Raw genomic sequence first — 27,703 nt, 5'->3', positions numbered from 1 at the left:
ACCGTAAATTCTGACTGGATGAGATTCATTCAATGGCATTATAAAATGCTGATGAACACACACCTGTGACTACACATTCAATATTAATACATCATAAACTAAAAATAAAGTCATAAACAGCTATATTAAGCATATATTAGTGCATTAAGCATTGCTACCTTTTTATAATACATATTTTTTTCTACTCCACTTGCCTAAGATTGCCCATAACTTGTGGTAAAATCATGCAGCCTTAACTGTTTTTTTGTTTGTTTGTTTTTTTTCTATGAAATAGCATAATTGTTACATGGATTTTGTTGTAGATCCTGGGATTACAGATGAATAAATCTGAAACCTGTAAATGGTTAAAACTGTACATTTAAAACTGCAAATGGAAATAATATGTTTAAAAAATCGAAAATATACAGTTAAATGTATGTAGTACGTACTATGTAGAGCAGGGAGCCTTAAATCTGGCCCAAGATCCATTTTTTGCAGGGTTTAGCTCTAAGCCTAATCAAACACACCTTAGCATGTTAATCAATATCTTCAGGATCATTAGAAACTCACAGATATTCACAGATATTAAAAAAGGTCCCATTCTCCTAAATCCACAAGTTATGAGCTACTTTTAGCCTTATGGTGTTCAGATGCAAAAGCCTCTAAATCCATCTGACGTATTTCTTTAAAACGAGCATTTCTTTCTGGCTACTTTGTATAGGTTTCTATGTAAGTACTGGTACTTCTGATTGGGCTGAGGCTGGAATTTAGCGAATTTGAAGTAAAAGTATTTGATGGACATATACTATGTGTCAGGAGCACTCACTCAGTATCATTATCTCATTTTTGACCGAGATGACTTTTAGCTGGTTTTACATCTGAATTCTTCATATATATATATATGAGACAAAAAAATTGTCTTGACAATATTCTGCCAACAATATATTATATAAACAGTTATGATGTATGACACGGTACGTAATTAAACATGGAGTCACTAGACTTCATTTTCACTTATACTCATACAAATGTTGAATTGCATATCGGTAGAGATTACTGAGTTCTGACCAGCAAATTTGTATATCAAACAAATAGTAATCTAACAGGGATCTAAACATCACTAATTGACCTTTTGATTTATTACGAAGAATGTGCGCTTCAAAGCTGCACAGTTTAAAGTGTTTGTGGAAAATTACTTTTCACTTCTAGTGTATGCAGAAAAAAAACTACATGGTTTTATTGAACACTGATGGAGCAACAGATTTTGTGTGAAAATAAATCATAAAAGTGGTTTGTTTTGTTTAAAAATTGTATAAATGTATGAAGTGGCAAGAGGAGACTTACCCCATGGGGCAAAAGGCACAAAAAAGGCACAAAATATTTATACAAATACTAACATAATATGTTTTGAATAAGTTAATTCTTGTTCAACCAAATCGCTTTAGCAAAGTTTGTACTACTTTCTTATTATTATCTTATATTATAAACAAATAAAACAATGTATTTTTGTTCAGTAAATATACTAAATTAAACTGTTAAATTAAAAAAATACATAAAATTATTTTTCGATTCTGAAAGTATTGAAGGAGATCCCATAATAATTTAATATATTCTAGCTTTAGAGCAGTAAAAATAAATGTGATATTTTATTTAGATTATTTATGACATATCATATTTTAATAGGCTTGTCAAAATCAATGGATTAATTGCACAATTTTCATTATTATTATTTTTTTTTAATAATTTAAAATATTTAGTGCAATTAATGCAGCAATCTTTTTTTTTTTCCTGGAATCATTTGACTAGTGTTGCAGTGGACTATATTAGCACGATATCAAGCATGATATGACTCAAAACATATGTTAATTTTGACACTGGCACGCTGTCTTTAAAGTGGCCTTCTGTGAGCACAGGCATCCGCAAGTGGCACCCAAGTGGCAAGTGACCTCGTAAACAGAAAAATGTGTAAAATGTTCCCAAAAATGTGGAATTAATTTGTTTGTTTTTAATCAGTTGATGGCACTAATTTTTAAATATGATGGTTTCATTATAAATATGTTGATTATCTCTAAGATGGACACCCAACTTAAATGATATTTTTCACCTGAATCTAACCATGTCAACTAATGGGAATCTCAGCCAGCTACTTATTATATTAATTATTGTGCCTTTAGCTCCAACAGCACATTCCTTGTGAAAAACTGCTGATTTAAATACCTTAAACAAAACTGAAAACATTAACAAGACATTTGTCTTAAAATATAGTCAGTAATTTGATCTGCTACATTAAATTGCTACATAAACCTACAACTTTAAATAATAATAATAATAATAATAATAGGTCAAAGTAGCACAGAATCAACTTCAGCATCAAGGATCAGTCAAACTTATGCATAGTCAAACGCAGTTGTTAAGGACAGTGCTGAGGTGAATTTATGTGCCGTCTAGTGGTTTAAAAGAGAATATAGTCAAATGGGGTTTTTACCAAGGTTTTGCCCGGTTGTACACTATATATAAGAATAGCATATCCTGTTGCCCAGTATTGATAAGAGTCTGAAATAATTGTGTATACCTGAATTTTTGTGTACAGGTCTTTAACCCTGCTCCTGGAGACCCACTTGCTAAGTTTAGTTTCAACCTGCTCTAAAGCTCCTGAGGAACTTGGTTAGCTAGTTCAGGCATGCTAGACTAGGGCTGGTGCTAAACTCTGCAGGACAGTGGGTTTTCTAGGACCAGGGTTGAATATCTTTGGTCTAGCGTTAAAATGCGTAGAGACAAGTTGAACTCAAGATGACATCAAAGAACATATCTATGTGTCTAGGACTGCTGCAGTTATCCATTTATGTATTAAAAACTTTGAGTCATGACCATACTAACAGACCTCATTGTCATGCGGTGGCAGCTGCTGAAGGAGTTGCTTGATCCGATGCTTTTCACCAATGCTGTTCACATAAGGAACCTTATCCTCTGGGAAAAAGCTGTAATACTGATGAACCTGTGATCACACAAACATAAATAGACAGATACAAATTGATGAAATAAACAAATTCATGTAAACAGCAAGGAACCATGTCAAAGTTTTGTCACAATAAAGACTACAGACATTGTGTATGTAGGGGAAGATGGGGGAAATGGCCATCTTAAGAACAATGTGGATTTACTTTTAAACTGTAACAAATTTTCATATAAATTTAGCATGCAAAATGTTTAGATTAAGTTTAGCATGTGCAGGATAATGCTTTAGCTAATGTGAAAATATTAAGTAACAGAAGATGAGATTAGATAAAATAAGTTTATATAAAGAAATATTTGCTAATTTAGTTATAGCAAAAATGCTAAAAGAGTGATAATAGCCCCTACTGGGTAAACCTTTAAAGAATGTATAAATAAAAGTTATGACTTTATACAGTGTCACATTTATGCTATTATGTGGACTCTTTTTTTGATATTCTGTTCCATTTCCATGAGTGCCTGTTTTTTTACGCTCAGTTTACTTTTGGTTTCCCGGGATTTAAATCATTGGTTTCTTTGGTTACATATGATTTACAGATGCTTCTCATTAAGTTCTACTATATACTCTTATAAAAACATGTGAATGTGGGTAAGTTGCATAAAAAAAAAAAAAAATTAAAAAAAAAAATTAAATAAACAACATTTTTAACAAAACGCAAAAAATACTAATTGTGATAATCAAAACGTAGATGGAGTTGATCAACGCCCCAAAGCTTGACAATCATTATTACCTCTTCATGGGTCGACATTTTATTTCATAACATTACACAGTTTTACATATCTATGGTTTTGATGCCCCTAACGTATAACAATGAAAACACAGATTCTCAGAGCACAAGTACATCTCAAATATACTTAGACTTTTTCTAAGTATAAATCAAGTATACTTAAATTTGATTTTAATGTATATTTCTGAGAAGCATATAAAGCACATATCTGAGAAGTACATAAAAGTATACTGAAAGTGTACTTTCCTATTTTTTAGTTTAAAAGAAGTATACTAATAGCGCACTTGAATAAACTTTTCTGTAAAGGATCACACAAGGAACTTTTTAGATCTGATGTGCCTTACTCATGACCCAAATCACTGATTTTCACTATGCTAGCCTCAGTAAGCAATCTAAGGCACACCTGCCAGGAGATGGTGTTCGGGGAAGTTTTACTGCATTTGTTGAGTGGGTGCTGATGTACAGTGCATCCCCATTCACTACTCCATTCACGGAGTGCAGATGGAAAGCCCCAGCCTGCCATGATGCATGAGGCAGAGCCTGAAAAGGCTTCCACTTTGAGTCTGACCAGGTGTGTGAGCCAGCAACATCACCCATTTCTGAGGGTGTCTTAGTGGAATTTGTGGGTATGGAAAGTACCCACTGGTCCTGTCCATCATGAAATCTCATGTGGTCCTGCTAGTCCCGTCCAGCATGAAATCTCGTGTCTCCACTGGTCCCGTCTACCACAAAAAAATTCCTTTCTCCAGAGATTCCTCCCAGTCTCTCTCTTCAGCCTCCTCTACTAAAATCAGCCAGTTCCTCAGCCCTGCCTCCGCTGGTTCCTGTCAGTCCTTCAGCTCACCCTTAGTCAGCTCCTTCCAGGTGTTCTTTGTTTTACCTTGGCCTTCCAGTTCGCAGCTTCGCCCTGGCATGAGGATCCTCTGTCTCCACCTCCAGCCACTAAGGCTACATGTGCCCCCATCTCATCTGTGACCTTCATTCCACCGGCTCCACCAGGATCCCTTGTCCCTCCAACTCTGCCTTGGTCAGCGTCACCCTGGTTCCACCTGGGTTCCTGGCCGCTGGCTGCACCTCTGCCCCCCATCCCTTTGACTCCCCGAGCTCAGCCTTCCCTCCAGCTCCAGCGTTGTCCTCAGTCACTCTGGCTCCACCGCTATCTTCCGGGTCCCCACTTTCTCCTTGGTTCCATGGGCCGTTCGCTCCACTATGGCCTTCCAGGGCTTTGATATTCTCATGAAATGACAAAATTAAAAATAGTAAAAAGTGATAAGATGGTATTTTGATCCATCCATGGTCAAGAGAAAAAGATGGGGGATCATCTAGTTCTGGAGGGCATCTTACTGCATCTTACCTTACTCAATGAGTGGTCTAATGATTGTTGCATAAACCACTTAAAAATTGGGCTTGATCCGTATGTAGGGCTTTAGGTCAATCATTAAACAACTTTCGTAAATTTGGCAAAGATGCATCAGTGCATTATTTAAAATGGTGGCCGTGAGTTAATATGTAAAAGCAAAAAAAATCAAATCAGAATTATATGCCATGTGCTTTTGCATTCTCTTGTCTATACTGATGTAGCGTTTGAATAGATTAAATTACCTACTCATGTAAATTTAATTTTTTAAATTAAGATTTTAAACTGTTATTTTCTCACTTTACTATATATATATATATATATATATATATGTCACGTTAGTCTTTGCAGCAGAACATAGCAGTCGTGGGGGCTTTCCTGGCTGGGTACTCAGTGACTGTGGCTTTCCTGGCCGGGGACTCAGTCGTTGCGGCCATCTTGGCTGGGAACGCAGGCATGGTGGCCATCTTGCCCTGGGACTCTGGCGTGGTGGCCATCTTGGCTGGGAACTCTGGCGAGATGATTCAGAGGATCCCTTCCATCCAGCTTATTCCTATGGTGTCTGGGAGGTCCACGGGGCCATTATAATTGGCCCCAATCTAGAACAGAGAACTGAGTATGGCATCGTCAGCTCTCTGTTTTGGATTGGTGCCAATTACAGTCGCCCTGTGGACCTCCCAGACAGGGTGGAGAAGCGAGCTGCGACTTCTATAGCCGTGGAGGGAGTTCTACAAAGAAGTGTCAGTTAATTTGTCTGTATGCATCTACATGGTGTCAGAAGTGAGCCTGTACTGACGATGGCACAAGGACTTTGCAAGATTGACCCCCTCGTCTTTGGCGAGAATATTGCGGACAACCGGACAAAGTTTAAGTGCGAGTGGCACAGCAACGCCGGTCTTTCAGCAGCAACTAAAAAAGTGCAAGCGTACACTTTCCTCAACCTCGCTGGTCCTGATGCCCAAGATAAATATGACACTTTCACTTTCGAGGAGGGTGAAGATCCGGAAAATAGAGATACTGGTAAAGAAGTTTGAGGAAATTTGCCTGCCTGTAAAGAATGTAATGATGGACAGACATGCATTTAATACAACGAATCAGAAGCAGCATGAAACAATCCAGTCATACGTTGCCACATTAAAAACACTAGCCAGAAAATGCGAGTTTGGCATGCTGCATGACAAACTGATAAGAGATTGATTGGTATGTGGCATTCACAATGACAATATCCGCACACAGATGCTAAAACAAAAAAATCTAACTCTAAACTCAGCTATATGCATGCTTCATGAGCAGTCTGAAAAGGAAAACAAATAAATAAAAAAAGAAGCTGGTACCAAAGAACTAAAGAACCAAAGTGAAGTTTGTGCTGTGCAGTATCCTCCATGCTCAAACTGTGGTGGCCAGCATTCATCTGACCACAGCAGCTGTCCAGCCTTCACCAAGCGCTGCAACGCGTGTGGAAAATGGAGCCACTTTTTTTTAAATGGTGCTGATCGAGCAAAACACGCACCTACAACAGACCGGGACAAGGTCCATCTCAGTCAAGCAGAGTACACCACACCATACGCAGGGGAGGACAGACACAAAGAATAAGTGAACTTGATGCACAGGTTGCATATGAACCAGCAGACCTGTTTTACTGTGAAAGTGTAGAGGTGCCAGCGGATGATAACATCATATCAGGAGAGATATTCACCATCCTGTCCATTTCCAACACAGGGAAGCAACTTAAGGTGAAGATTGACATTGGAGCCCGGTACAATGTACTCTCCAGAGGTGTTCTCCAGCAGGTCGACCCAGGCACTCATGTTGATCACAGCCATGTAGTCAACCTTGTGGCTTAGAGCGGTCAGATCATAAGGACTTTTAGGTGTTACTAATGTAAACTTCACATGCGGGACACGACAGTTCCATGTCGTTGACAGTGATGTAAAACCTCTATTGGGCCTCAGAGACAGTGTCAAACTAGGCATTGTTCAACTTGGCCCAAATGTGCAAGCTCTCCAGCAGGTAGCTTCTGAGCTCACAGAGTATAAAGATCTCTTTGACTGTAGCACTATAGGCAAACTGCCTGTAGTGTATAACATGCACCTTGACCCCTCTGTGCACCCAATATGTGCTCCCAGACGAGTGCCATTGGCAATGAAACACAAAATAATCGATGAACTGAACAGAATGACCAAACTGGGAGTCATTAAGCCAGTTCAGGAGCCCACTGAGTGGGTTTCTTCTATGGTGGCTGCATGCAAAAAAGATGGTGCCATAAGACTGTGTATTGACTCTGTCCACCTCAACAAAGCTCTCCTCAGACCGCATCATCCTATGAAAACAATAGAACAGGTGGTCGCTGACATGCCAGAAGCCAAGGTGTTCAGCATCCTTGATGCAAAGTGTGGATTCTGGCAGGTGCCACTCAGTGATGAGTCATCGAGGCTGACCACCTTCATGATCCCGGTGGGCCGATATGCCTTCCTCCGAATGCCCTATGGAATATCTACAGGAAGTGAAATCTTCCAAAGGTGTATGGAGCAGCTTTTTGAAGGGTAGCCATGTGCAATAGTTGTTGATGACATTCTCTTTTGGAGCAGCACAACAGAGGAGCATGATCTTTGCCTCCGGCAGGTCATGGACAGAATACGTGCTGTAAATCTTAAGCTGACCCTGACAATCTAAAGTGCCACTTTGCCACCCATGGAGCTCCTCAGCAGCTAATGACTGATAATGCAACATATTTCACAAGCAGGGAGTTCCAAGAATTTGCCCGCACATGGGACTTCTGCCATGTCACCAGCAGCCCCCACTACCCTCAATCAAATGGGCTAGCTGAGAGGGCTGTAAGCTCAGCCAAACACCTGCTAGAAAATGTGCACATAATGGAACAGATGTATATGCGGCACTGCTCAATCTACGCAGCATACCAAGAGATGGGCTGTCCTCACCAGCCCAGCGCTTGCTTTCTCGGTGCACCAAGACCCTTATTCCCATGTGCCAAAGGTAGAAACGCAGGTCCAGGCAGCTCTAACACGGACCAGACAGAGAGGAAAGGCACATCATGACAGGTCAGCCAAACGCTTGACCTCACTGCAAGCAGGGCAGACAGTGAGAATACAGACTGACAGAGGATATGATAGGAAGAGGGGAACAGTAATAGGAAGAGCACTACAGGGCGGAGATGCCACATATGTAAAAACAGGCACCACCTCCTACATACACCTGAAAAATACACCCTGCCTACAACAACAGAGGTCCCACTTAACACCAACAGTGAACTTCTGCCAGAACCCCAGCCCAATGTCGACCAGCCGCAGACAGAAAACAGACAGACCACCTGTGGTTGTCACCCGCCCAGGAAGAATATCAAAACCCAGCTCCCTATACAAAGACTATACTATATAAGCTCAGACTCTTCATACCACTCGCTTTGCAGCAGTCCTATTCTTTGTGATTGTTTAAAAAAAAAAAAAAAAAAAAAAAAAAAAGGTGGGAATAATGTTGCATTACGTTTTTGGTATGCATGTCCGGTTGTATGCTGTTGCTAGTTTCACTGTTCTTGTGCATTCACATAGCAGGTAAAGTTAAGTGTCAGCTTGTTATATGTATATATAGCTGTAAAAATGTTGTTGTTGTTGTTGATTCAACTTCAAGTTTATTTTTATGCTAAATATATTTAGGTATCCTATCCTTAAGAAGGGGGATATAGATTATATTGATGGTTGTTTGTTATCTCTCCTGTGCTGTCTATAAGAGATGACGTAGGAGGTCTGGGGGAGTTACGGGTGAGACAAGGAAATAGGATGCTGATGGTTGTGTGAATAAAAAAGCGATACCTCAGTTCTACAAAGAAGTGTCAGTTAATTTGTCTATACGCATCTACAGGAGACAAAGAAATCGCTTTGAACAGCATATATACACATAGGAGACATTGCATATAACATTGTAGACATGAGACCGGACAACACCCCAGGGAACAAACAGGAATTTATACACATAGGGTGATTAACAACAGGTGTGTGAAATCAATCAACTAAACAAGAACAGGAAACTGACCATATAAGGAAACTAAGGAACAAAGACAGGGGAAAACCCGGCAAACAAGTCCACAAAACTGACAATATAGGTATATTTAACTATTACATACATCTTAAAATTAATGCAATGCACCTATAGTGAACATGTGTTGTTCTTCTAAACTCTTACCAGATTCACATTTGCTGCTATTGAAGTTGTAAATTTAGGGGTGAGGTACCATCAACAGTGTAATATGAAATTATATGAAGGTACTTTAAATGTAAACACAATGTAACTGTCACAGTTGGGAGATTATCACATGCATGATGAAGAAGATGAAGAATAACAGTTTTCAATGATCTAACACAGAGCAACAGTCTATACACAACCTTATTGACGACACTAGACAACTGAACTGACAACACTGGACAGAACTAAACATTAATACACATGATAATGAGACACACACCTGAACTAAATGACTAATCAATTAATCAGTTAATCAAAGAGGCAAAAGACATTCCAAATCAGTTAATCAAAGAGGCAAAAGACATTCCAAACAGTAAATGAGTGTGACAGCAACAACATATTCGCTAGATGTAAACAACACTGGTCCAGAAGCACTTCCTGTTTTTTTTTTTTTTTATTTCATTTCACATATACAAATACATCTTAAAGGTGCTAATGTAACATTTTCATCCAGTCAAATGTTATGTTGGTTGTATTTTTTTGTGATGTTTGTGTAAAGTGTAAAGTAAAAAGTAAAAAAAAAAAAAAAACAGGAAGTGTATCGGGACCAGTATGTTTACATCTGACGAAATGGTCTATATATATATATATGTACACAATAATTAGCTTGTATGTTATCAAATAGGTGCATTGATTTCTTTAAATGTAGGTACACAGTAAAGTCAACAAATGTAAAATCGCTCCCATTATTATGTAAAACAAAAATAATCAGATTTACAGTATCTCACAATTGGGGAATATCCATCCCTTACTGTTGAATATCATTTTTTTGAATGGGTAAGCATGGGTACTGGAATATTTTTAACATTCACTCTGATTCACCTGAATACTGATCCATGAAAGACAAAGACAGAGGGACTTTGCATTAACTTATTACTAACAGTTAGTCATATGGCTAGTCAGCCTCTGCCTGAGATTAGCTCTCCCTATAAAACATAATTAATAGTATCTACTGATTATGTTTCCTGTACTGTTTCGGACCTTCTCAACTTTGGAGTGGTGGGGAACGTTGACTCTGGGCAACTCCATCACCGGTCCCGCCTCGAGACCATCCACTGTATCTTCAAACTTCCCATCCACTCCGTAGTTGAATGCCTCTTGGCAAGGGATTCAACACCCATCAAACCTCACCTATAAACTTTGAAATTGTTTGTACTCATAAAGAGCTAGGTTCATTTTTGGTTTGGGTGGGGTCTACCGCTGAAAACACCCTCGAACATTGCTGTTGGCAATAATATTCTACATGAATATCCTGGTCCACGGGGGAGATCCTAGCTGGGGGTGAGTGACATTTCATACATCGCCTTCTACTACACCAGCATCACCATTTGCAGACCACAGTGCATGTCTCCATCAACGCTACCACCATCATGAGTCCCACCTCCAGCAATTACGTTGACATACCAGCAGAATTACTACCTGGATATTTTCAGGCCAAAGAAGGCTTCACATCTTCCACTTCATTGACTGTGCTGCCACTAATATTCTGCTAGGTGCAACCTTGCCCAAGGGACAGAAGACCATGGAATAATATGTGGAGGAGGCCCTAAAACAGTTATATCCATCATTCAATTTCCCCTGTCCCTTTGAGCTTCTTCTTTGTGGCAAAAATAAGGAGGATTGAGGCCTTACATAGATTGCCATGCTCTAAATGACATCACAGTAAAGTTCAGATATCCCCTTCCCCTGGTTCCTTAGAGCAACTAAGAGGGGCTTAAGTCTTCTCAAAATGGGACGTACAAAGTGTGCACAGGTAAAATAATTATTTGCTTGCAGTGGCAGGCATACAAACCTTGGCAATTCTCTATTGAAAACCTTTTTTATTCTGAAAAAAAAAAAAAAAAAAAAAAACAAGCAGTGATGATGTTGTGCTTAACTGTAGTACAGGAATATCAGCTGCACACGCTGCTCACTCAGTTCTTACCTGTTCATCAGTCTCACAGGATGCAGCATTGTAAGAGGATATTAGTCACACTCTTGCACCAGTCCTGACAGCAACAGTGAATCACAACACAGCTTGAATCGGATGATGATTCCAAGTGATCTTTCTAGACCATCCATATCCATGTTACCAAGTGAGACATTTATTTAACCAAATTGTTACATGTTCTCTGTCTTGTCTAGGACTTCTATGTCATTTTTTGTTTCCCATGGGTTTTGCCTTTCCTTTTACGACCAAGGAGCCTGCTCTTCAACTCTCTGCCTCTGAAGTAATGATCACAAAGGTTGTCCATGAACTCTCTGTTTGTCTTGTTACAAACACTGAGGCTAGCACACCATGGTGGTCTCCAACCCCACCTTCACTGCCGTGGAGGTCACCAGCTCTGCCTGCCCTGCCTTGGTGGTCTTCTGCTCTGCCTACTTTGCCTTAGCCACGTGATCTGCCATCTCCACCCTGGTATCCTGCTGTGCCGGCCAAGCCCTGGTCTCCAGCTCTGCCCAGGCCACCTTATCCACTGGCTCCACCCTGGCTGCCTAACCCATTACACAAACCTCCTTCCCTATATTAATTGGTTCTTTGAGCCAGATCAGGTCATTAGATGGCAATCCCAGTGCCCAATATCTCATAGTCAGACCATGCTTCGTCTCACTGTCCATGCAGAGCAATTCAAAGGCCTGGTCACTTAGATGATTATGTGGTTAAGCTGGGAAACCATCAAGGCAGATTGTTAAATTTAAAGACAAGGAAATGGCGACCACCATTCAAGCACCATCCTCTTGAAACAACTGGTTAACCAGGTGAAACCATGCTATAAAGTGAGACTGCTGGTTAGAGTCAGGGCTTTCTGCCTGGCCACAGCCTGCTAAATTTCAACCCCCATTTGTCAAGGAGCTCCTAAGTACTGAGGAAAACCCAAATCAAAGACATTCATTTCCAATAGCCACCTCCTGTAAGCAGAGAGACTACCATGTGTAAAAAAAAAAAATGAGAAGAGGACGTAGAAGATCTCGATGACGATGTTTATTGCAGCACAGCAGTGGCAAAGCATATACAACAGAGTCGGAATGAACCCAGAACATCCTAAACTTAAACCTTTTATTATAATAAATAATATATAACTGTTGACTTTCTTTTTCTCTATAATAATTAAGCCATTTTGGGAAATGAGCATGATTAAACATATATTGTGGAGTGGAATCTGGGTCAAGGCAGACTATAGATTCTTACACCTGTCAACACACCAGCATGCTGCATCCCCTTGTCAGACATGAACTCAATTATACAAAAGAACAGAGCCCTAAAATAAACTATTGCCTCTTCTCCCCAAGCAGACCAAGCCAACCACGCAGCTCCCTTTCTAACAAGCTTAGCTGGGTTTATCCATCCCATATTTGGATCAGAGACTGAGCCACTCAGCCGTTACAGCCAGTTACAGCTAGTTACATCCTCTCAACTTAATGCTGATACTGGTACCCATCTTTCATCATATTGGTCCTCAACAGTAAGCCCATTTTAACAAAGAAAGAGCCCAGTGTGTGACCAGGCATTCAGTGCATTTCCCTCCAAGCTATAGTCAGCATGATCAATGCCCTAAAGAAGGATGGTGTTGAAGAAATACACAGTGGGTCATATGTAAAATGTATTATCAGTCAACTTCTCCATCCTCGTTTGCAGAGTGCACTGCAAAAAAATTAAACATAAAACAACAGTGAAATGCATGGCAGCACATGGTGCCAAACGCTTACCATTAATGGAAATAATGGTAAAAGACCATTTTTTAAAAAACAGTCAATGATTGGCAGAAGCAGCTTCACCTATATATTTTTTAAAATGTTATTCTACAGGTATCTTGAAACTTTCTCTATGAAATTAAAGCTCTTTTGCAATTAACCACTAACTAACAACAGCACACATGCAAAAATTAACTATCACTGCACCAGCCACTCCACAGTTACAGCCTTTAAATAAAATGACATGTAGCATAACATCAATATGTCAAGTCTTCTCCTGGACTAAAGCACACACTCTACTCTATAGCACAATGGTAACCCACAAAACTCAGACAACAGAAACCATTTAAATTCCAAAAAAAAAAACATTAACAGATCTCTCTAGGTCTCAGAATCTTCACTTAATACAAACCAGTCTGCCTTTGTTTCTTTCATACAAAACTTTGAGAATTATCTGAGGTTTAGATGTTGATGTTTAATTGAACTTAATAAAGTTTGAAGTCACCGTTGTGGAGATAAGCCTTTGCTTTAAATGGGCTCTTGACCCTTTTTTTTCCTTTTTTTTTTTTTTTTTTTTTTCTTGGTTGCTGTGACTGTTCGTTTCTAAAGCACATTTGTTACAGCAAAACCAACGAGAAAGGTTCTGAACAAATGAAGTTGGTTACATTCGTTGGATGATTTTGTTGTTGTATAGTGGATTGATTCACTAACCTCACTAGAAATATAATGCCTGAGCATGTTAATTAAAATTGCTAATTTTATTTTATTTAGTTTTAGATGTTCAACACACAAAATCTAAACCCGCTTTGGCATTTGGAAAGTTCGCATTTCATTTTGAAGAAACAGTTTAACAAAACCATATAGAGTAACAGACATCAAGATTCTGCATATGAATCTCAACAATGGTGACAATGGACAAACTTCATATTAGCCCTGATCATCACAAAACAAGCATTTGGTTGATTGTCACCATTGTTGAGATTCACGTGCTGATTCTTTGTTGTGCATCAAAAAACTTCCTTTCAAGACGCTTAATAATATGATAAACCATCATCAACAAATTAACAAGTTTAACTGATCAGATTTCTTCTACCAGTTTTTACTATAACAGAAACTCTTAACTATTGATGTCATAAAGTCAAGGGTCAAGATCCCAACTAAAGGAAATGTCTATCTCCACAATGGTGACTTCAAACTTTATTATTTTCAATAAAACATGAACATCTAAACATCTGTTAATTCTCAGTAAGAAGTTGGTATGAAAGAAATAAAGTCAGACTGGTTCGTAATAAGTGAAGATGTTGAGATCTAGAGAGAGATCTGTTAGTGTTTCATGTTCTGTTGCTGTCAGTCATGTGACATTTAAGTAATTAATTAATTAGTTAATGAGTTAATTTTACAGTGAAGGTGTTTGATTGTAATAATTTAGAAAATGCCTGTAAATTAACAGTGTTGTTAGCTTATTTATATAATTATATTGATTTGACTTTAATTTTAAAGTTTTTGATTGGCACCTTTTTTGCCTTTTGTTTTACAGTCAAGGTGCTTGATCATTAAATTCAGGAAATACCTGTAAAATAAGTGTTTGTCAGCTTATTTAAATAAGGAGATTTGTTGTTGTTGTTATTGTATTAATTACAGGGTTTGTAATTTGACATACATTTGTTTGTAATTTAAGAAAACAGAAAACATACTGTATAAAAATACAGTAGTTTTTCTGTACAAAAAATGTGAATTTCTGTAATTTGTCATTAATGTCATAATACTTAAAATAACAGCCAAGTAGTTAATTTAGAGATAATTTTACAGAGGTCTGACTGCAGTTCAAAATAAAAGAAAACAACCTGAATAAATCACAGTTATTTTCCGTAAAATTAAGTTTTTTTTTTTTTTTTTTTCACAGTGTGGATGTATGGAATTTGATCCGACTGACAAGGCAAGAACCACAAAGTAAGTTCAAAGTGCAGCGACTCCATTACAAACAAGGAAACCACTGTGTAGAAGACAGGAAGGTATAGAACCACAAACCAAATCCAGAGTAGTTCATGCCAAAGCACCTACCCAGCTAACAATTTTTTGTTTAACGAATGTTCAGAGAACATTATGCTATGTTCTGGTAATGTTTTCAGTGGCAAGTTTTATTTTAGTTCCCAGAATATTTTCATGGAAAGTAGGATAACATTCTCTAAAAACATTCTACAAATGTTTATTGATAACACTGTTAGAACATTATTCTCTAACATTCTAATAAAGATTTAATCAGGAAGCTTCCCATTGGACATTGGATGTGGACTCTAATGTTGCTCAGATGTCAAATTTTGATTGAAAGTAAAAACTCAGCCTTTGTTTGATGAAGCTTCAACTTCATTAAATAACTCCAAAAACAGCATTGCCAGCTACACTTATTGTAAAACAGACTATTTCTGTCATACATTTACGAAAGGTCTTATTGAGATTAACAGAGGTTTAGATGTTGATATCACCGTTATGGTGATAAGCGTTTGCTTTATTTGGGTAATTTGACTTATGTTTCAGATGTTTTTCTCTAGTTATTATGTCTGTTATAGTAAAAACAGCAAGAGAATGTGTCATCAAGTTGGCAACATGTTAATAGTTCAGATGTTATCATATAGTTATCTGTTTCCATTCAATCTAATCTATGCTGTTAATTTCTTATTATAGCAATGCTTCTATAGATAATTTCAAGGACTAAACAAAAAAAAAAAATGTTCATTTGGTTTTCACTCAGACATCAAGAATCAGTGTATGAATCTCAACAACTGTGACATGCTTCATGCTGCAATGTATTCTGGGTGCATCATACAAAACTCATCCAGGGCTTCCAGAATGCATTGCAGCATGAAGCATGTCAAATAAAATAAAACTTGCCGCTGAAAACATTCCCAGAATGTGAGCTTTGTTGCCAGCATGAGCTTTACTGCCAGGTATGTTTACACATACAAGGAATTTGTTGCAGTGATAGAAGCTCCACAGTGCAACAAAATGAGAGTGTAAAGACAAGACAAGACACAGATAATAAAATATAATATATTTTATGTATATATTATATACAAGACAAGCAATATACAAAATAAGCAATTTACAGGTATGTTAGGTGCAAATTTGAACGTAAGTAAGCAAATTAGATATAAGTATGTTTGAATAACTGAAAAAATGGATGTCACCAGTGCTGATTGCACAGGCTGTATGAGAATTTTCCCAGCCTCTCTAGCTGCTGCCTGTCTGTCAGGAAGCTGATGATTCACTGACAGACGGAGGTGGGCATGGAGAGTTAGTTTGGGCAGGAGGAGGTTTGGGATGATAGTGTTGAAGGCTGAACTGTTGAGTGTTGAGTCCACGAAGAGGATCCTCAAATAAGTCCCTGATTTTCCAGATTCTGTAGGATGAAGTACAGACCCATGTTTACTACATCATCCACGTACCTGTTTGCTTGGTAGAGAAACTGCAGGGGGTCCAGTAAGGCTCCAGTGATGCCCTTCAGATAAGATAAATCCAGTTTTTCAAATGACTTCATGACAACAGACGTTAGTCTATCTGCCACAGGTCTGTACTCATTCTGTCCTGTCCTGTAGTCCTGTTATCTTGGGTTTCTTTGGGACGGGGATGATGGTGGAGCATTTGAAGCAAGCAGGGACTTCACACAACTTCAGATATCTATTGAAGATATGTGAAAAGATGGGGGCCAGTTGGTCAGCACAGGTTTTCAGACACCATCACACCATCAGGGCCTGGTGCCTTTCTTCTTTTGTTCTTTCTGAAGACCTGGCGTACAGCATGTTCACTGATATGAAGTGCAGGAGGCGGGAGTTGTTGGAGGTGTTTGTAACCGCCTATAGTACAGTGACTGGGTTGTTGTCTTTTTTGATGTAGTTCCGCTACTGTGCTCCAAGGGGCACTGCGGCATATGTTCAGTTAGGGGATAAAATGGATATAGGGATACCCGTTTGGTTAAGGGAGAGCATGGCTTTCCCTTAATGTAATTTTACTGCAAATGGAGTTCAAGTTGAAAAACTACGGTTTTCTGCTCAGTCATAAGAACTCTTTTTGCATTTGTCTCTCTCTCCGTTTTTCATCTTAATTATGAATTACTCATCAATGGACTAAGGAACAGCTTCATCAAAACTGTCGCGGTACAAATCAACATCAAAGCATCAGTTGTTTGCGATTCTTTTTGATCCGCCCCCAAATTATTTTGAGATTTAGCCCTCTTGAGTGTTCTTTTGGTGATGGTTACAAATTGGCGCCTGAACAGGGACCCTCTCAACTGAAAACACACAGACATTCAGATTTGTGACATTCCTAAAACATTCAGATTTGTGAGCAGTCTAAGTTAATTACCACAGTCATCTGCTATGGATAGGGATGAGGGTGTCCCTAACATGGATTCTCATCAGAGACATTCACTACCAGAAGAGAACCGATGAGAGAACTGATAAACACATTTAGTGATTTATATATTGATTCTGATGAAGACAATGTACGAGTAGAAGATAACGTTCCTGTGGACGAATCACATCCCTCCTCTGCCACCACCAGTACAGGTGAATGAAGAAGTGGGCTCCACTCATGATACAACTTTGATGAAATGTCTTGCTGCAATGGAAAGCCAAGTAGCTAACATAGAGAGAAGGGTGAGTGGTCAAGTCTATTTTGATGTGTTTGATGTGCAGTGTTAAAAAAAATTGAAGAAAAGATTACTTTTCATGTCCAATGTGAATGTGAAAGAGTCAAGCAACAGATGGAGCTGATGATTAAGGACTTGGGTCAATCGATTGTTTATTGTTTAAAGAGAAGAGACCAGCAGTTAGAACAATGATTTCTGTTACTGAGCCCAAATTCATCAACCCCAAGAGTTCGTAAAACAAGTGCTCCAGTAAACATTTCCCAGTCTCCAATTCATAATACAACTAGTTGTGTTTCCATTCAAAATGGTCTTCCTACAGTTCAGTATAACCCACCAGTAAAGATGGAATTCCCCAGTTTTGCTAATGCTGTTGAGAATGATCCTGTTGTGTTTGTGGAACGCTGTGAAGAGTATTTCGCTGTTCGACCCCTCAGTGATGAAGAGGTAGTTGCGGCTCTCACTGCTAAGGATTGGTGGACGACAGAAAGGAAAAATGTAATGAGTTGGAAACAGTTCAAAGAGAAGTTTTTTATTTCATTTTTAAGTGAGGATTATTAGGATGTGGCTGCAAGAAAGCTTGCTGAAAGAAAACAAGGTCCAAAGGAATATTTGAGGGACATTATCGTGCCCTGTGTTTGAGGTGGAAAAAGGATACGACCAAGAAGGAATTGGTTCAAGCTATTTTAAGAAACTGCAATTCACATCTAGCTAGTCTGCTTCATAGGACTGTTAAAGATGTGGGAGGATTGGTGAAGCTTGGAACCCAAATTGAGAAGAATTTCGATGAGTCATAAAGGTACTGGAATCAAGTTAACAGTGAAGAGCAGAACAAGAAATCTCTTGTTGCTCCAGAGTTCCAACACAAATCTTCACAGGGTACCAGTCGAGTCATGCTGTTGGATCAGAGTTCAGACCCCCATGATTTTAAAAACATCACCATTCCTTTAATACTTTGGAACTGTTATATCATGGCCATAGTGGATACAGGCAGTACCTTTTCTTTAATCCAAAAGTCTTTGTGGAAGCAGCTAAGTGGCCATGAACGATATCAGCCTAGTGGAAATCAAACGTTCCTGTTAGCAAATGGACAGAGACAAAGTTTAGTGGGTAAGGTAAATTGGGATTGTGAAGTCCAAGGACAGAAAATGAATGTAGCTTTCTATATTATGCAAGAATATGCATAAGAAAGACAGAAGTTCTAGTTTTTGTGTTGATTATTGGGGTCTTAATGCTAAGACACATCTAGGCGCCTACCCAATGCCCCAAATTCAGGACATTTTGGAGTCTTCATATGGTGTCACTGTTTTTAGCACACTTTATTTAAAAAGTGGTTACTGGCAGATGGAAATAGAAGCGGACAGTATTGAGAAGTCAGCCTTCGTTACCTCCTCAGGGTTATATGAATTTCTTTGTGTTCCGTTTGGGCTAAAAACCTCAGCTGCACCATTCCAAAGACTCATGGAATATGTGCTAATTAAAGTCAAAGGAAAGTGCTGCATGGTTTATATTGACAACATTGTTGTTTGTTCTAGTAACATCACTGAACATTTCCAGCATCCAGCATTCCAGGTTTTCTGATGTCTTCAAGCAGGCCTCACCCTAAATCTTAAAAACTGTAACTTCATCCAAAGCTCACTTTCAATTCTTGGTCATATTGTGACACCAGAGGAAGTGAAAACTGATCCAGCCAAAGTCTCTGCCATTGAATCTTTTCCAGTACCTCAAAACATCAAAGATGCACAACGATTTTTAGGACTGGCCGGTTGGTATCATCGGTTTATCCCATGTTTCTCTGAAAGAGCAGCCCCATTATATGCGTTGAAACAAAAGAATGTCAAGTGGGAGTGGACTGAGCAATGTCAGCAAGCTTTTAATGATATTAAACATGCACTCATGCAAGCCCTCGTGTTGATCACTCCTGATTTTAGCCAGCCTTTCAGAGTTCAAACCGATGCAAGCGATATCGGCCACAGGATATTGAAGGGGAAGAGTGTGTTGTTGCTTTTGCATCACGTTTGTTAAGAGGCGCTGAAAGGTCCTATCAGAAAAAGAATGCTTGGCAGTTGTCTGGGGTTTAGAAAAATGGAGGCAGTATTTGGAAGGAAGAGAATTTAAAGTCGTCACTGACCACACCGCTTGACATGGGCATTCCAACACCCTAAGCCGCCTTCTTGTCTGATTCGTTGGACCATCAGGCTGCAAGGCTTCCATTTTACTGTAAGGTATCGAAAAGGACAGTGCAACATTGTTCCTGATGTTTTATGCACATAAGAGTCCTCTAAGTGGTCACTTAGAGAAGCTGACAACTTTACTTAGGCTACTGGAAATGGTATACTGGCCTAGTATTCGAAGTGATGTGTGGAAGTACTGTAAAGAATGCCAATTGTGTCAAAAGCACAAAGCTTCAACTGCCAAGGTTCCTGGACTTTTACAGAGCACTCCTGTTGTTAAACCAGGATATATGCTAGGTGTGGACATTATGGGACCTTTTCCCTGAAGCCCCAAGCAAAATGAATATCTACTTGTTGGTGGATTATTTTACCAAATGGCAATCATCGCAAGAATTCTGGTGGAGGAAGTTTTCATGAGATAGGGCACAGCAGCATATCTAGTTTCTGATAGAGGTACACAGCTCACCTCTCACCTTATAGACATTTCATGCAAACAATGGGGAGTAATGCAGAAACTTACCACTGCATATCATCCGCAGATAAACTTGACTGAGAGAGTCAACAGGAATTTAAAAATGATGGCTTCATACATAAAACAACACAAACAATGGGACAGAAGTATTACGACCAAAGACACAGATCATGTGAATTTCAAGTTGGAGACATAGTTTGGGTTCGTACCCATACTTTATCTAAAGCAGATGACGGCTTCATGGCAAAATTGTCACCTAAATGGAAAGGTCCAGCCGTAATTAAAAAGAAGTTAGGTCTGGTAAATTATAAAGTTTCTTATGGATGATCCTGACTCCGTAGACTCTTACCATGTGCAGAATTTTAAAATTTGTCATGGCTGGGACAAATTTTCCATCAAGGGCAGGAGTATGTAACCGGCTATAGTACGGTTACTGGGTTGTTGTCTTTTTTGATGTAGTTCCGCTATTGTGCTCCAGGGGACACTGCAAGATATGTTCGGTTAGGGGATAAAATGGAGATAGGCAGTAGAGTAAGAGATACCTGTTTGATTAAGGGAGAGCATGGCTTTCCCTTAATATAACTTTACTGCAAATGGAGTTCAGGTTGAGAAACTACAGTTTTCAGCTCAGTCATAAGAACTCTTTTTGTATCTCTCTCTCTTTCTGTTTTCACCTTAATTATGAATTACTTATCAATGGACTAAAGAACAGCTTCATTGAAACTATTGCAGTACAAATCAACATCAAAGAATTGCAATGCAAGCTATGTTTTGAGTAAACTCTGAGCATCGGTTGTTTGTGATACTTTTTGTTATGAGACTACTGGACTATTTTTCACCTTCTATCATCATCGAGAGTTTCAGTATTCAGAGTCAGTGTGGACTTTGGCTAAGAGATGAACGTTTATTCATACAGATAAGTTTTTTTTGTCTTTTATGTGGATTCTTTTTTCATATAGGCTGTGGTGAACTATAGATTGCCTTTATTTATATAAACACTTTGAAATGGCCTACTGTGTTCTGTGTTGTTTTCAGTGAGGGATCCTCCCCTAAATTATTTTGTGATTTAGCCCTCTTGAGTGTTATTTTGGGGATGGTTACATGTTAATGGTGTTTTTTCAAACCTGCATAAAACTCATTTAGATCGTCTGCCAGTTGTTAATTTTTCAGAGTGCTGGGGGATGGTGTCTTTTAGTTGGTGATGTCTTTCAGACCTTTCCACACTGATGAAGAGTCACTGGAAAAGAACTAATTCCTTAACTTTTCAGAATAATTCCTCTTTGCCACTTTGATCTCCTTTTCCAGTGTGTATTTGTCCTGTTTATACAAGACTTTGTCCCCATTCCGGTATAGCATCATTTAGCCAGGTTTCCTTGAAACACAGAGCAGCAGAGTGTGAAAAATCCAGGAGAGCAGAAGGAATTCGTCCGTGGGTAGAAAGCGGAGATTCGTCAGATGGATGCTAGGGAACGGCATTCGAAATCCACGCTGTCTAAGCGTGAGTACACCGGCTCGCTTTCTCCGTCTGCACGCCCTAACTACAACGTTCACCAAAACGTCCAAGTAATTGAAAACCGAAACCGAAGATTTTGTGGTGTGTTCTGCTGAATGTTCAGCAGTTCTTCCCTAGCAAAACTGATTGTGTTTAACAAAAACAATAAAACAACTAGAGAGCTTAGCACGAGGGCTGCCATGTGCGGCACCATCTTGACAGTAAAATAATGCACTTATTTAAATAAGAATTAATCTTTATATTCAGCCCAATATACATCACATATAGTATTAGATATAGTTGTTTAAAAGTAGCCTTCATTAAACCTCTTATCTAGAATGAACACCTAAATATTAACTAGACGCTTTATCTCTTGCGCAGTCGCACCCGTATTGCGTTGTTTCAGAGGTGAACAGCTTAAAAAGACAACAGACAAACATAGGTTGTGAATAAATGACTGTGTAGTGGACAGTACATTCCATGGCCCAGTTTATGGCAGGACCCCTCTCTGACCACAATAGTGGACAAAGGTTTGCTACATTTTGATTGGACCTCCATCAAAATTTTGGTACCAAGCCCAAGGACTATCTTAAAAATTCATATTTTCAAACTTTAAAAACTTTAAAACTGATGCACACTACAACATACACATATTATACTTATTCAAAGAAATTATTCTTAGTGACATAGAGAGATGTGTAGTGCACCATCTTACACAAACTCAGATGTTGATGGACAAATGAATGCATGCGTGGCATTTCAATCTTTTTCGATCATATTCGGACTTAATGCTAAATGTATTCTGGTTGTGGTTTGGAAAGTCGGAAATGCACCAGTAAAACTGTAGAGACACTTTTCTAACTTTGTGTTAGGACTTTGCAAATGAATTCCACAGAAGAAAAGAAGGGTGGGCCACACTGTGTTCCCTCACTCTGATAGAACCAGCCAAGAGAATAGAGAAATGCCATATTGCAATCTCCTCCTCATCAGAAAGGGATAAATGTACCCTTCCAAAAGACATTCCTTGTTCTGAGTCTCAGTCCTGTAAGGAGAAGACAGAAAAAGTTCAACCTTGTTCTGAGTCTGAGCCCTGCGAAGGAAGGGACACTGACAGATCAACAAAGTTCTGATCCTGCAGGCCACTACAGGGAAGGCAGAAACATCCATTTTAAGTCTTTCGTCCAGTGAGACTGTAACAGATACTTATTCTGAGTCTGAACCCCACAAGGGAGAGACAATAGCAGAAACACTGTCCCGGTGCTCTGTATGGTCTATACAGCCTTCTCTTGCTGAAAAGTCCTGAGACAGAACAGCAGAATCGCAATGGCGTGTGCCCAGTCCAGTCCTTTTCCTTGAAGCAAAGGCAATGTAAAGACAACAATGGAGCTGGAACTCTCAATAATGGCCAGATGAAATGTCAAGCTTTCTGAGAAGAACAAGATGCTGGTTTACTGTAACTAGAGAAGATAGGAGGGGTGCACAGATGGAGACAACTAAGCTGAAGAGGCCTACTGGTGCAGACGGCACAAGACCTCATCCATCACTACTGTTGGATCTGGTGGTGGTTTTCAGGTAAGATTGCAATGAGAAGAAATTCTTTTTTGGTTTTCAAAAATTGCAAGTAATATGCTCACCCATTTATCTGTTAAGTCAGATTGATTTCTTGCCACTAACAAACTGCTGAGTTCATTTTCACAGCCAAGACTGTGACTGTTTTTTTTTTTTTTTTTTTTTGACAGATCTTGTTTGAACTTAAGTTCAAAACCTAACAAACATACAAAACTGAGTAAGACAGCAATAATATCAAATTGAAATATATTCCAAATGTAAAAAAATAAATTAAAAACAATTAGATTATTTAGAAGTAGATAAACTCCTGTGCAGGTGTTAATCTTTCGATTTCATTATCTGTGCAGAAGGTGAGAACTTGGGAATAGCTTTGTACGGTAATATAAACATGTAACAATGCAGTGAATTCTGAAGAGTAGAGTATGTCATTCATGTTTTGTTAAAAAATTTTACAAAACAAAACATTTATAATACTATCTGTTGTTAGCATTTTTATGTAATCGTTTTATGAGTGACAAAGTGTGTTTGTTTTTTTTAGTTTATTAGGACAAGATGATATAGAATATGGTTATGGTGTCTATCAGTGCAAGTGAGTTTTAACTGTGATCATCAACAAAGTGGGACATTGTTAATTGAGATGAAAATCACCTCTGATTTTGAGAAAATTTGTGACAATAAAATATGATAGGTCTGTCTGCAAGGTTTGTCTGTTGGTTCCCCCGGTCCTTATGTTTTTGTCATGGTCACCACTGACACAAGCAAATCAAATGCCCTGTTGAAAAAACACTGTTGAAAAATCTCAATACAGCCAGCCTAAATTAGGAAACAGCCTTACATTAAGCATAACAACAAGCAGCTTAGTCTGGCGTTGACATGACATTCATTAAGTCTGTGGTCACTTGCTTTATTTATGAATGATGACAAATTTTGAAGTTGGTTTCAGAGAGATAGGTAGGTAGGTAGATAGATTTTTCTTTCGTTCACTGTTCCTAGCTGGTGAAATGACCTGCCTAACTCCATCTGGAGCTCTTAAGGACCTCTGGGTTATTGCTAAAGTGTTGTTATGTGGTTGCTAAGGTACCTGGGGTGGTTGCTAGGGTGTTGCTCTGCAGCTGTTAAGGTCCTTGGGGTTATTGCTAAGGTGCTGCTATGTGGTTACTAGGGTGTTGCTATACGGTTGCTAGGAAGCTTCTATGTGGCTGCTACTCGGAGTGGTTGCCAGGGAGTTTCTATGTGGTTGATAGGGTAGCTGGGGTGGCTACTACAGTGGTACTATGCAGTTGCTAGGGTTGCTCTGGGTGGTTGCTAGGTTGGTTTGGATGGTTGCTAGAGTGTTGGTATGAAGTTATACCAACTTCATACCAAGTTATAGTTTCAGATAGGTACTGTACTTTTTTTGTTTGTATAATTTTGTATTTCTTTTTTGTATTCTAACAAATAAGCTTATTATAACAACAGAATTGTAGATACCCATTTAATGTCACAAATAATCAAATTACAAACAATAGCACAAAAAGCAGGTTTCAGGTTTGTAGAGGTTAAGATGCAGAAACTGAAGAATCAAATGTAAAATAATGTTGCATAGTTGTCATTAAATATAAAAGCAACAAAAGTTATGCTGCCAAGAACTATTCTATTCATGTCTACTAACGTTCTTATTTTCTTTTTTTCTCTTGCTCCATTTGTTTTCCCCCCACTCCAATTTCTCAGTCAATCAATTAATCAATCAATCAATCAATCATTTATTTCTATAGCACATTTAAAAACAACACCAGTTGAACAAAGTGCTTTACAGACCCAAAATTAAGAAACACACACATACACCATAATGCACCACGAAACATTTAACAAACCCCATAAAAACTAAGAGCAATTAAAAGCAGCAGAGAACAGATGAGTCTTCAACATCGATATAAAACACTGAATCTATTTGCAGGGAGGCTATTCCGAAGATGTGGTGCTGCCACTGCAAATGCACAATCTCCCTTGGTTTTTAGCCAAGATTTTGGCACGTTTAAAAGGAAACCTGATGATTTAGGGGTCTTGAAGAACAATGATAGCAACCATCCAAACCAACCTAGCAACCACCCAGAGCAACCCTAGCAACTGCATAGTAGCACTGTAGTAGCCACCCCAGGTACTGGAGATACTGGTACTAGAGATACTGGAGCATTTCCTGGTGCCAAACAACAGTCTGGCCACTGCATTCTGCACCAGCTGTAACCATGAAAGCAAATTCTTAGACAACCCCAAATATAGAGAATTACAATAGTTCAATCTGGACTAAATAAATGCATGGATCACAGTTTCCATATCTTTAAAAGACAAAAAGCCTTTCAATTTGGCAATACCCCTAACTGAAAAAAGCTACCCTTTACCACAGCATTTTATTTGTTATTGGATTGCAATTCAAAATCGAAAATCACACAAGGTTCCTTACCTGAGTATTAAGATTGGAGGCTAAAGGGCCCAAAACATGTGACAGCTGTTTGGCTAAATTAGGCCAAAGATCACCACTTCAGATTTAGACTCGTTCAGCTGAAGGAAACTTGATACCATCCATGACTTTATTTTGTCCAAGCAAACCAGCAAAATTGACCATTCCGAGTTGTCTTTAGATGTCAGTGGATAATAGGGGGTGATATCAAGTGAACAATAAGCTGGTTTAAGCTGTTGGGTGATTTTCAAGTCAGAAGAAGTAATTGCTGCAAACAAACTTAACTGGCCAAAGGTAGGAGAGCCAAGAGGGGATTGAAGATGACTTTGAACCCAGGCAGAATTTGAGATGTTAGATCGAATAGCAGCTATAAGTTTGGATGGTTCCTAGGGTGTTGCTCTGATGTATCATCACCAGTGATGGAGTACTCGAGTCCTGGACTCGGACTCGAGTCCGACTCGAGTCACTATTCTTTGGACTCGAGTCCGACTCGAGAATCCACTCTCTGGACTTGTGACTCGACTTGGACTCGCGGATTGATGACTCGTACTTGGACTCGGACTCGAGGATATATACAATCGGACTTGAGCATTCATCACTTTGTTTTTGACTAAATATGTTATAAAAAAAACACTTTTCCTGTTTCGTGCCCAAGACCGGCCGCGATCTCCCTTCACAGACACTGCTACCTCTCGCTCTCTTTGCTTGACAACACACTCACTGACGTCACTCACTTTTACGCTCGTGCAATGCATGATGCATGATTTGCGGGCTAAATGTTCACATTTGTAAAATGCAGAAAGACGTACCCCGGATCGTGAAGTTCGGCTACGCGAATTTTGCTTCTAATGCTGGAAAGAGCAGCGCTAAATGTTGTGTGTGTAATCGCACAATTGAGGAAAAGACTGGGACAACCTCAAACTTTAACAGACACCTGTCACGGATCCACCCAGAAAAGTAAGTAAAAAGCTTTCCATTGCCTAACGTTAGCTTTTTTCAAAAAAATATTATTGACTAATGCATATATGATAACAAACAGAAGAAGCTAGGGTTAATGTATGTCTGGTTCAGATTACAGCATTTTTTTGTCTGTTGATAACTTAACGTTACTAGTCACTGTGCCAGATCAGATTTTTGCGATATTTGTCTGTTGCGATAGTCACTGTGTCAGATTAAACAGTCTCTCTCTCTCTCTCTGCATATCGTATTGATTTTTACGTTTTAAGTATCTTTAAAATACAGTGTCCTGTAAAATGCAGGTTTCTTTTTGATGAGGCCTCACCGTGCAAGATTGAGCAGTACCATGCTTTCAAATCTGATGCTTTTAAAATGCAACATGAAAATGCAGCATGATTAAACAAGCAATTTGTAAATTTTCTACGCTAGTTCTCAATCAGAAGTTCACAACAATGGAAGTAAACACATGCTTTTGATGGCGTCGTAAAGTTGCAAAGTGTGTTGCAAAGTGTATATGTCAAATCAGTAAATAAACTCCCTTTGCAATTGTGACAGTGGTGTCATTTTTGTTTAATGTAGAACCTCTTTAATACATTTTATCCGTTTTTTGAAGGTCCCAGAGTGGAGACATGTAGGCACTCTCAGACTCGAATACGGGACTCGAGACTCGACTCGGACTCGAACACTGGGGACTTGAGACTCGACTCGGACTCAAACTCTGGTAATGGTGACTCGACTTGGACTCGACTCGGACTCTTCTTTGGTGACTCGGACTTGGACTCGGATTCGAACACTGGGACTCGAGACTCGACTCGGACTTGACAGTTGGTGACTCGACTACAACACTGATCATCACATTGCTAGCATATTTCAGAAAGATAATACACTTTTTTGTTTTTATAATTTTGTATTCCTTTTTTGTATTCTAACAAATAAGCTTATTAAAACAACAAAA

General features: G+C 38.9%; 1 protein-coding gene across 4 annotated transcripts in view; it reads right to left on the bottom strand.

Moving 5' to 3' along the window:
* The window catches only part of prickle2a (prickle homolog 2a), an 85,890-nt gene that overhangs the window by 12,648 nt on the left and 45,539 nt on the right, over positions 1-27,703 (bottom strand). For all 4 annotated transcript variants that reach the window (XM_051117762.1, XM_051117760.1, XM_051117761.1 and 1 more), the window contains one exon: positions 2,861-2,974. In XM_051117762.1, coding sequence (XP_050973719.1) covers positions 2,861-2,974 — 114 coding nt within the window. The remainder of the gene's footprint in view (positions 1-2,860; positions 2,975-27,703) is intronic.

The sequence above is a fragment of the Labeo rohita genome, chromosome 8, assembly GCF_022985175.1.
Source record: "Labeo rohita strain BAU-BD-2019 chromosome 8, IGBB_LRoh.1.0, whole genome shotgun sequence".
In the NCBI taxonomy this organism is placed as follows: Eukaryota; Metazoa; Chordata; class Actinopteri; order Cypriniformes; family Cyprinidae; genus Labeo; species Labeo rohita.
This window is presented reverse-complemented; position numbering and strand designations above follow the sequence as displayed.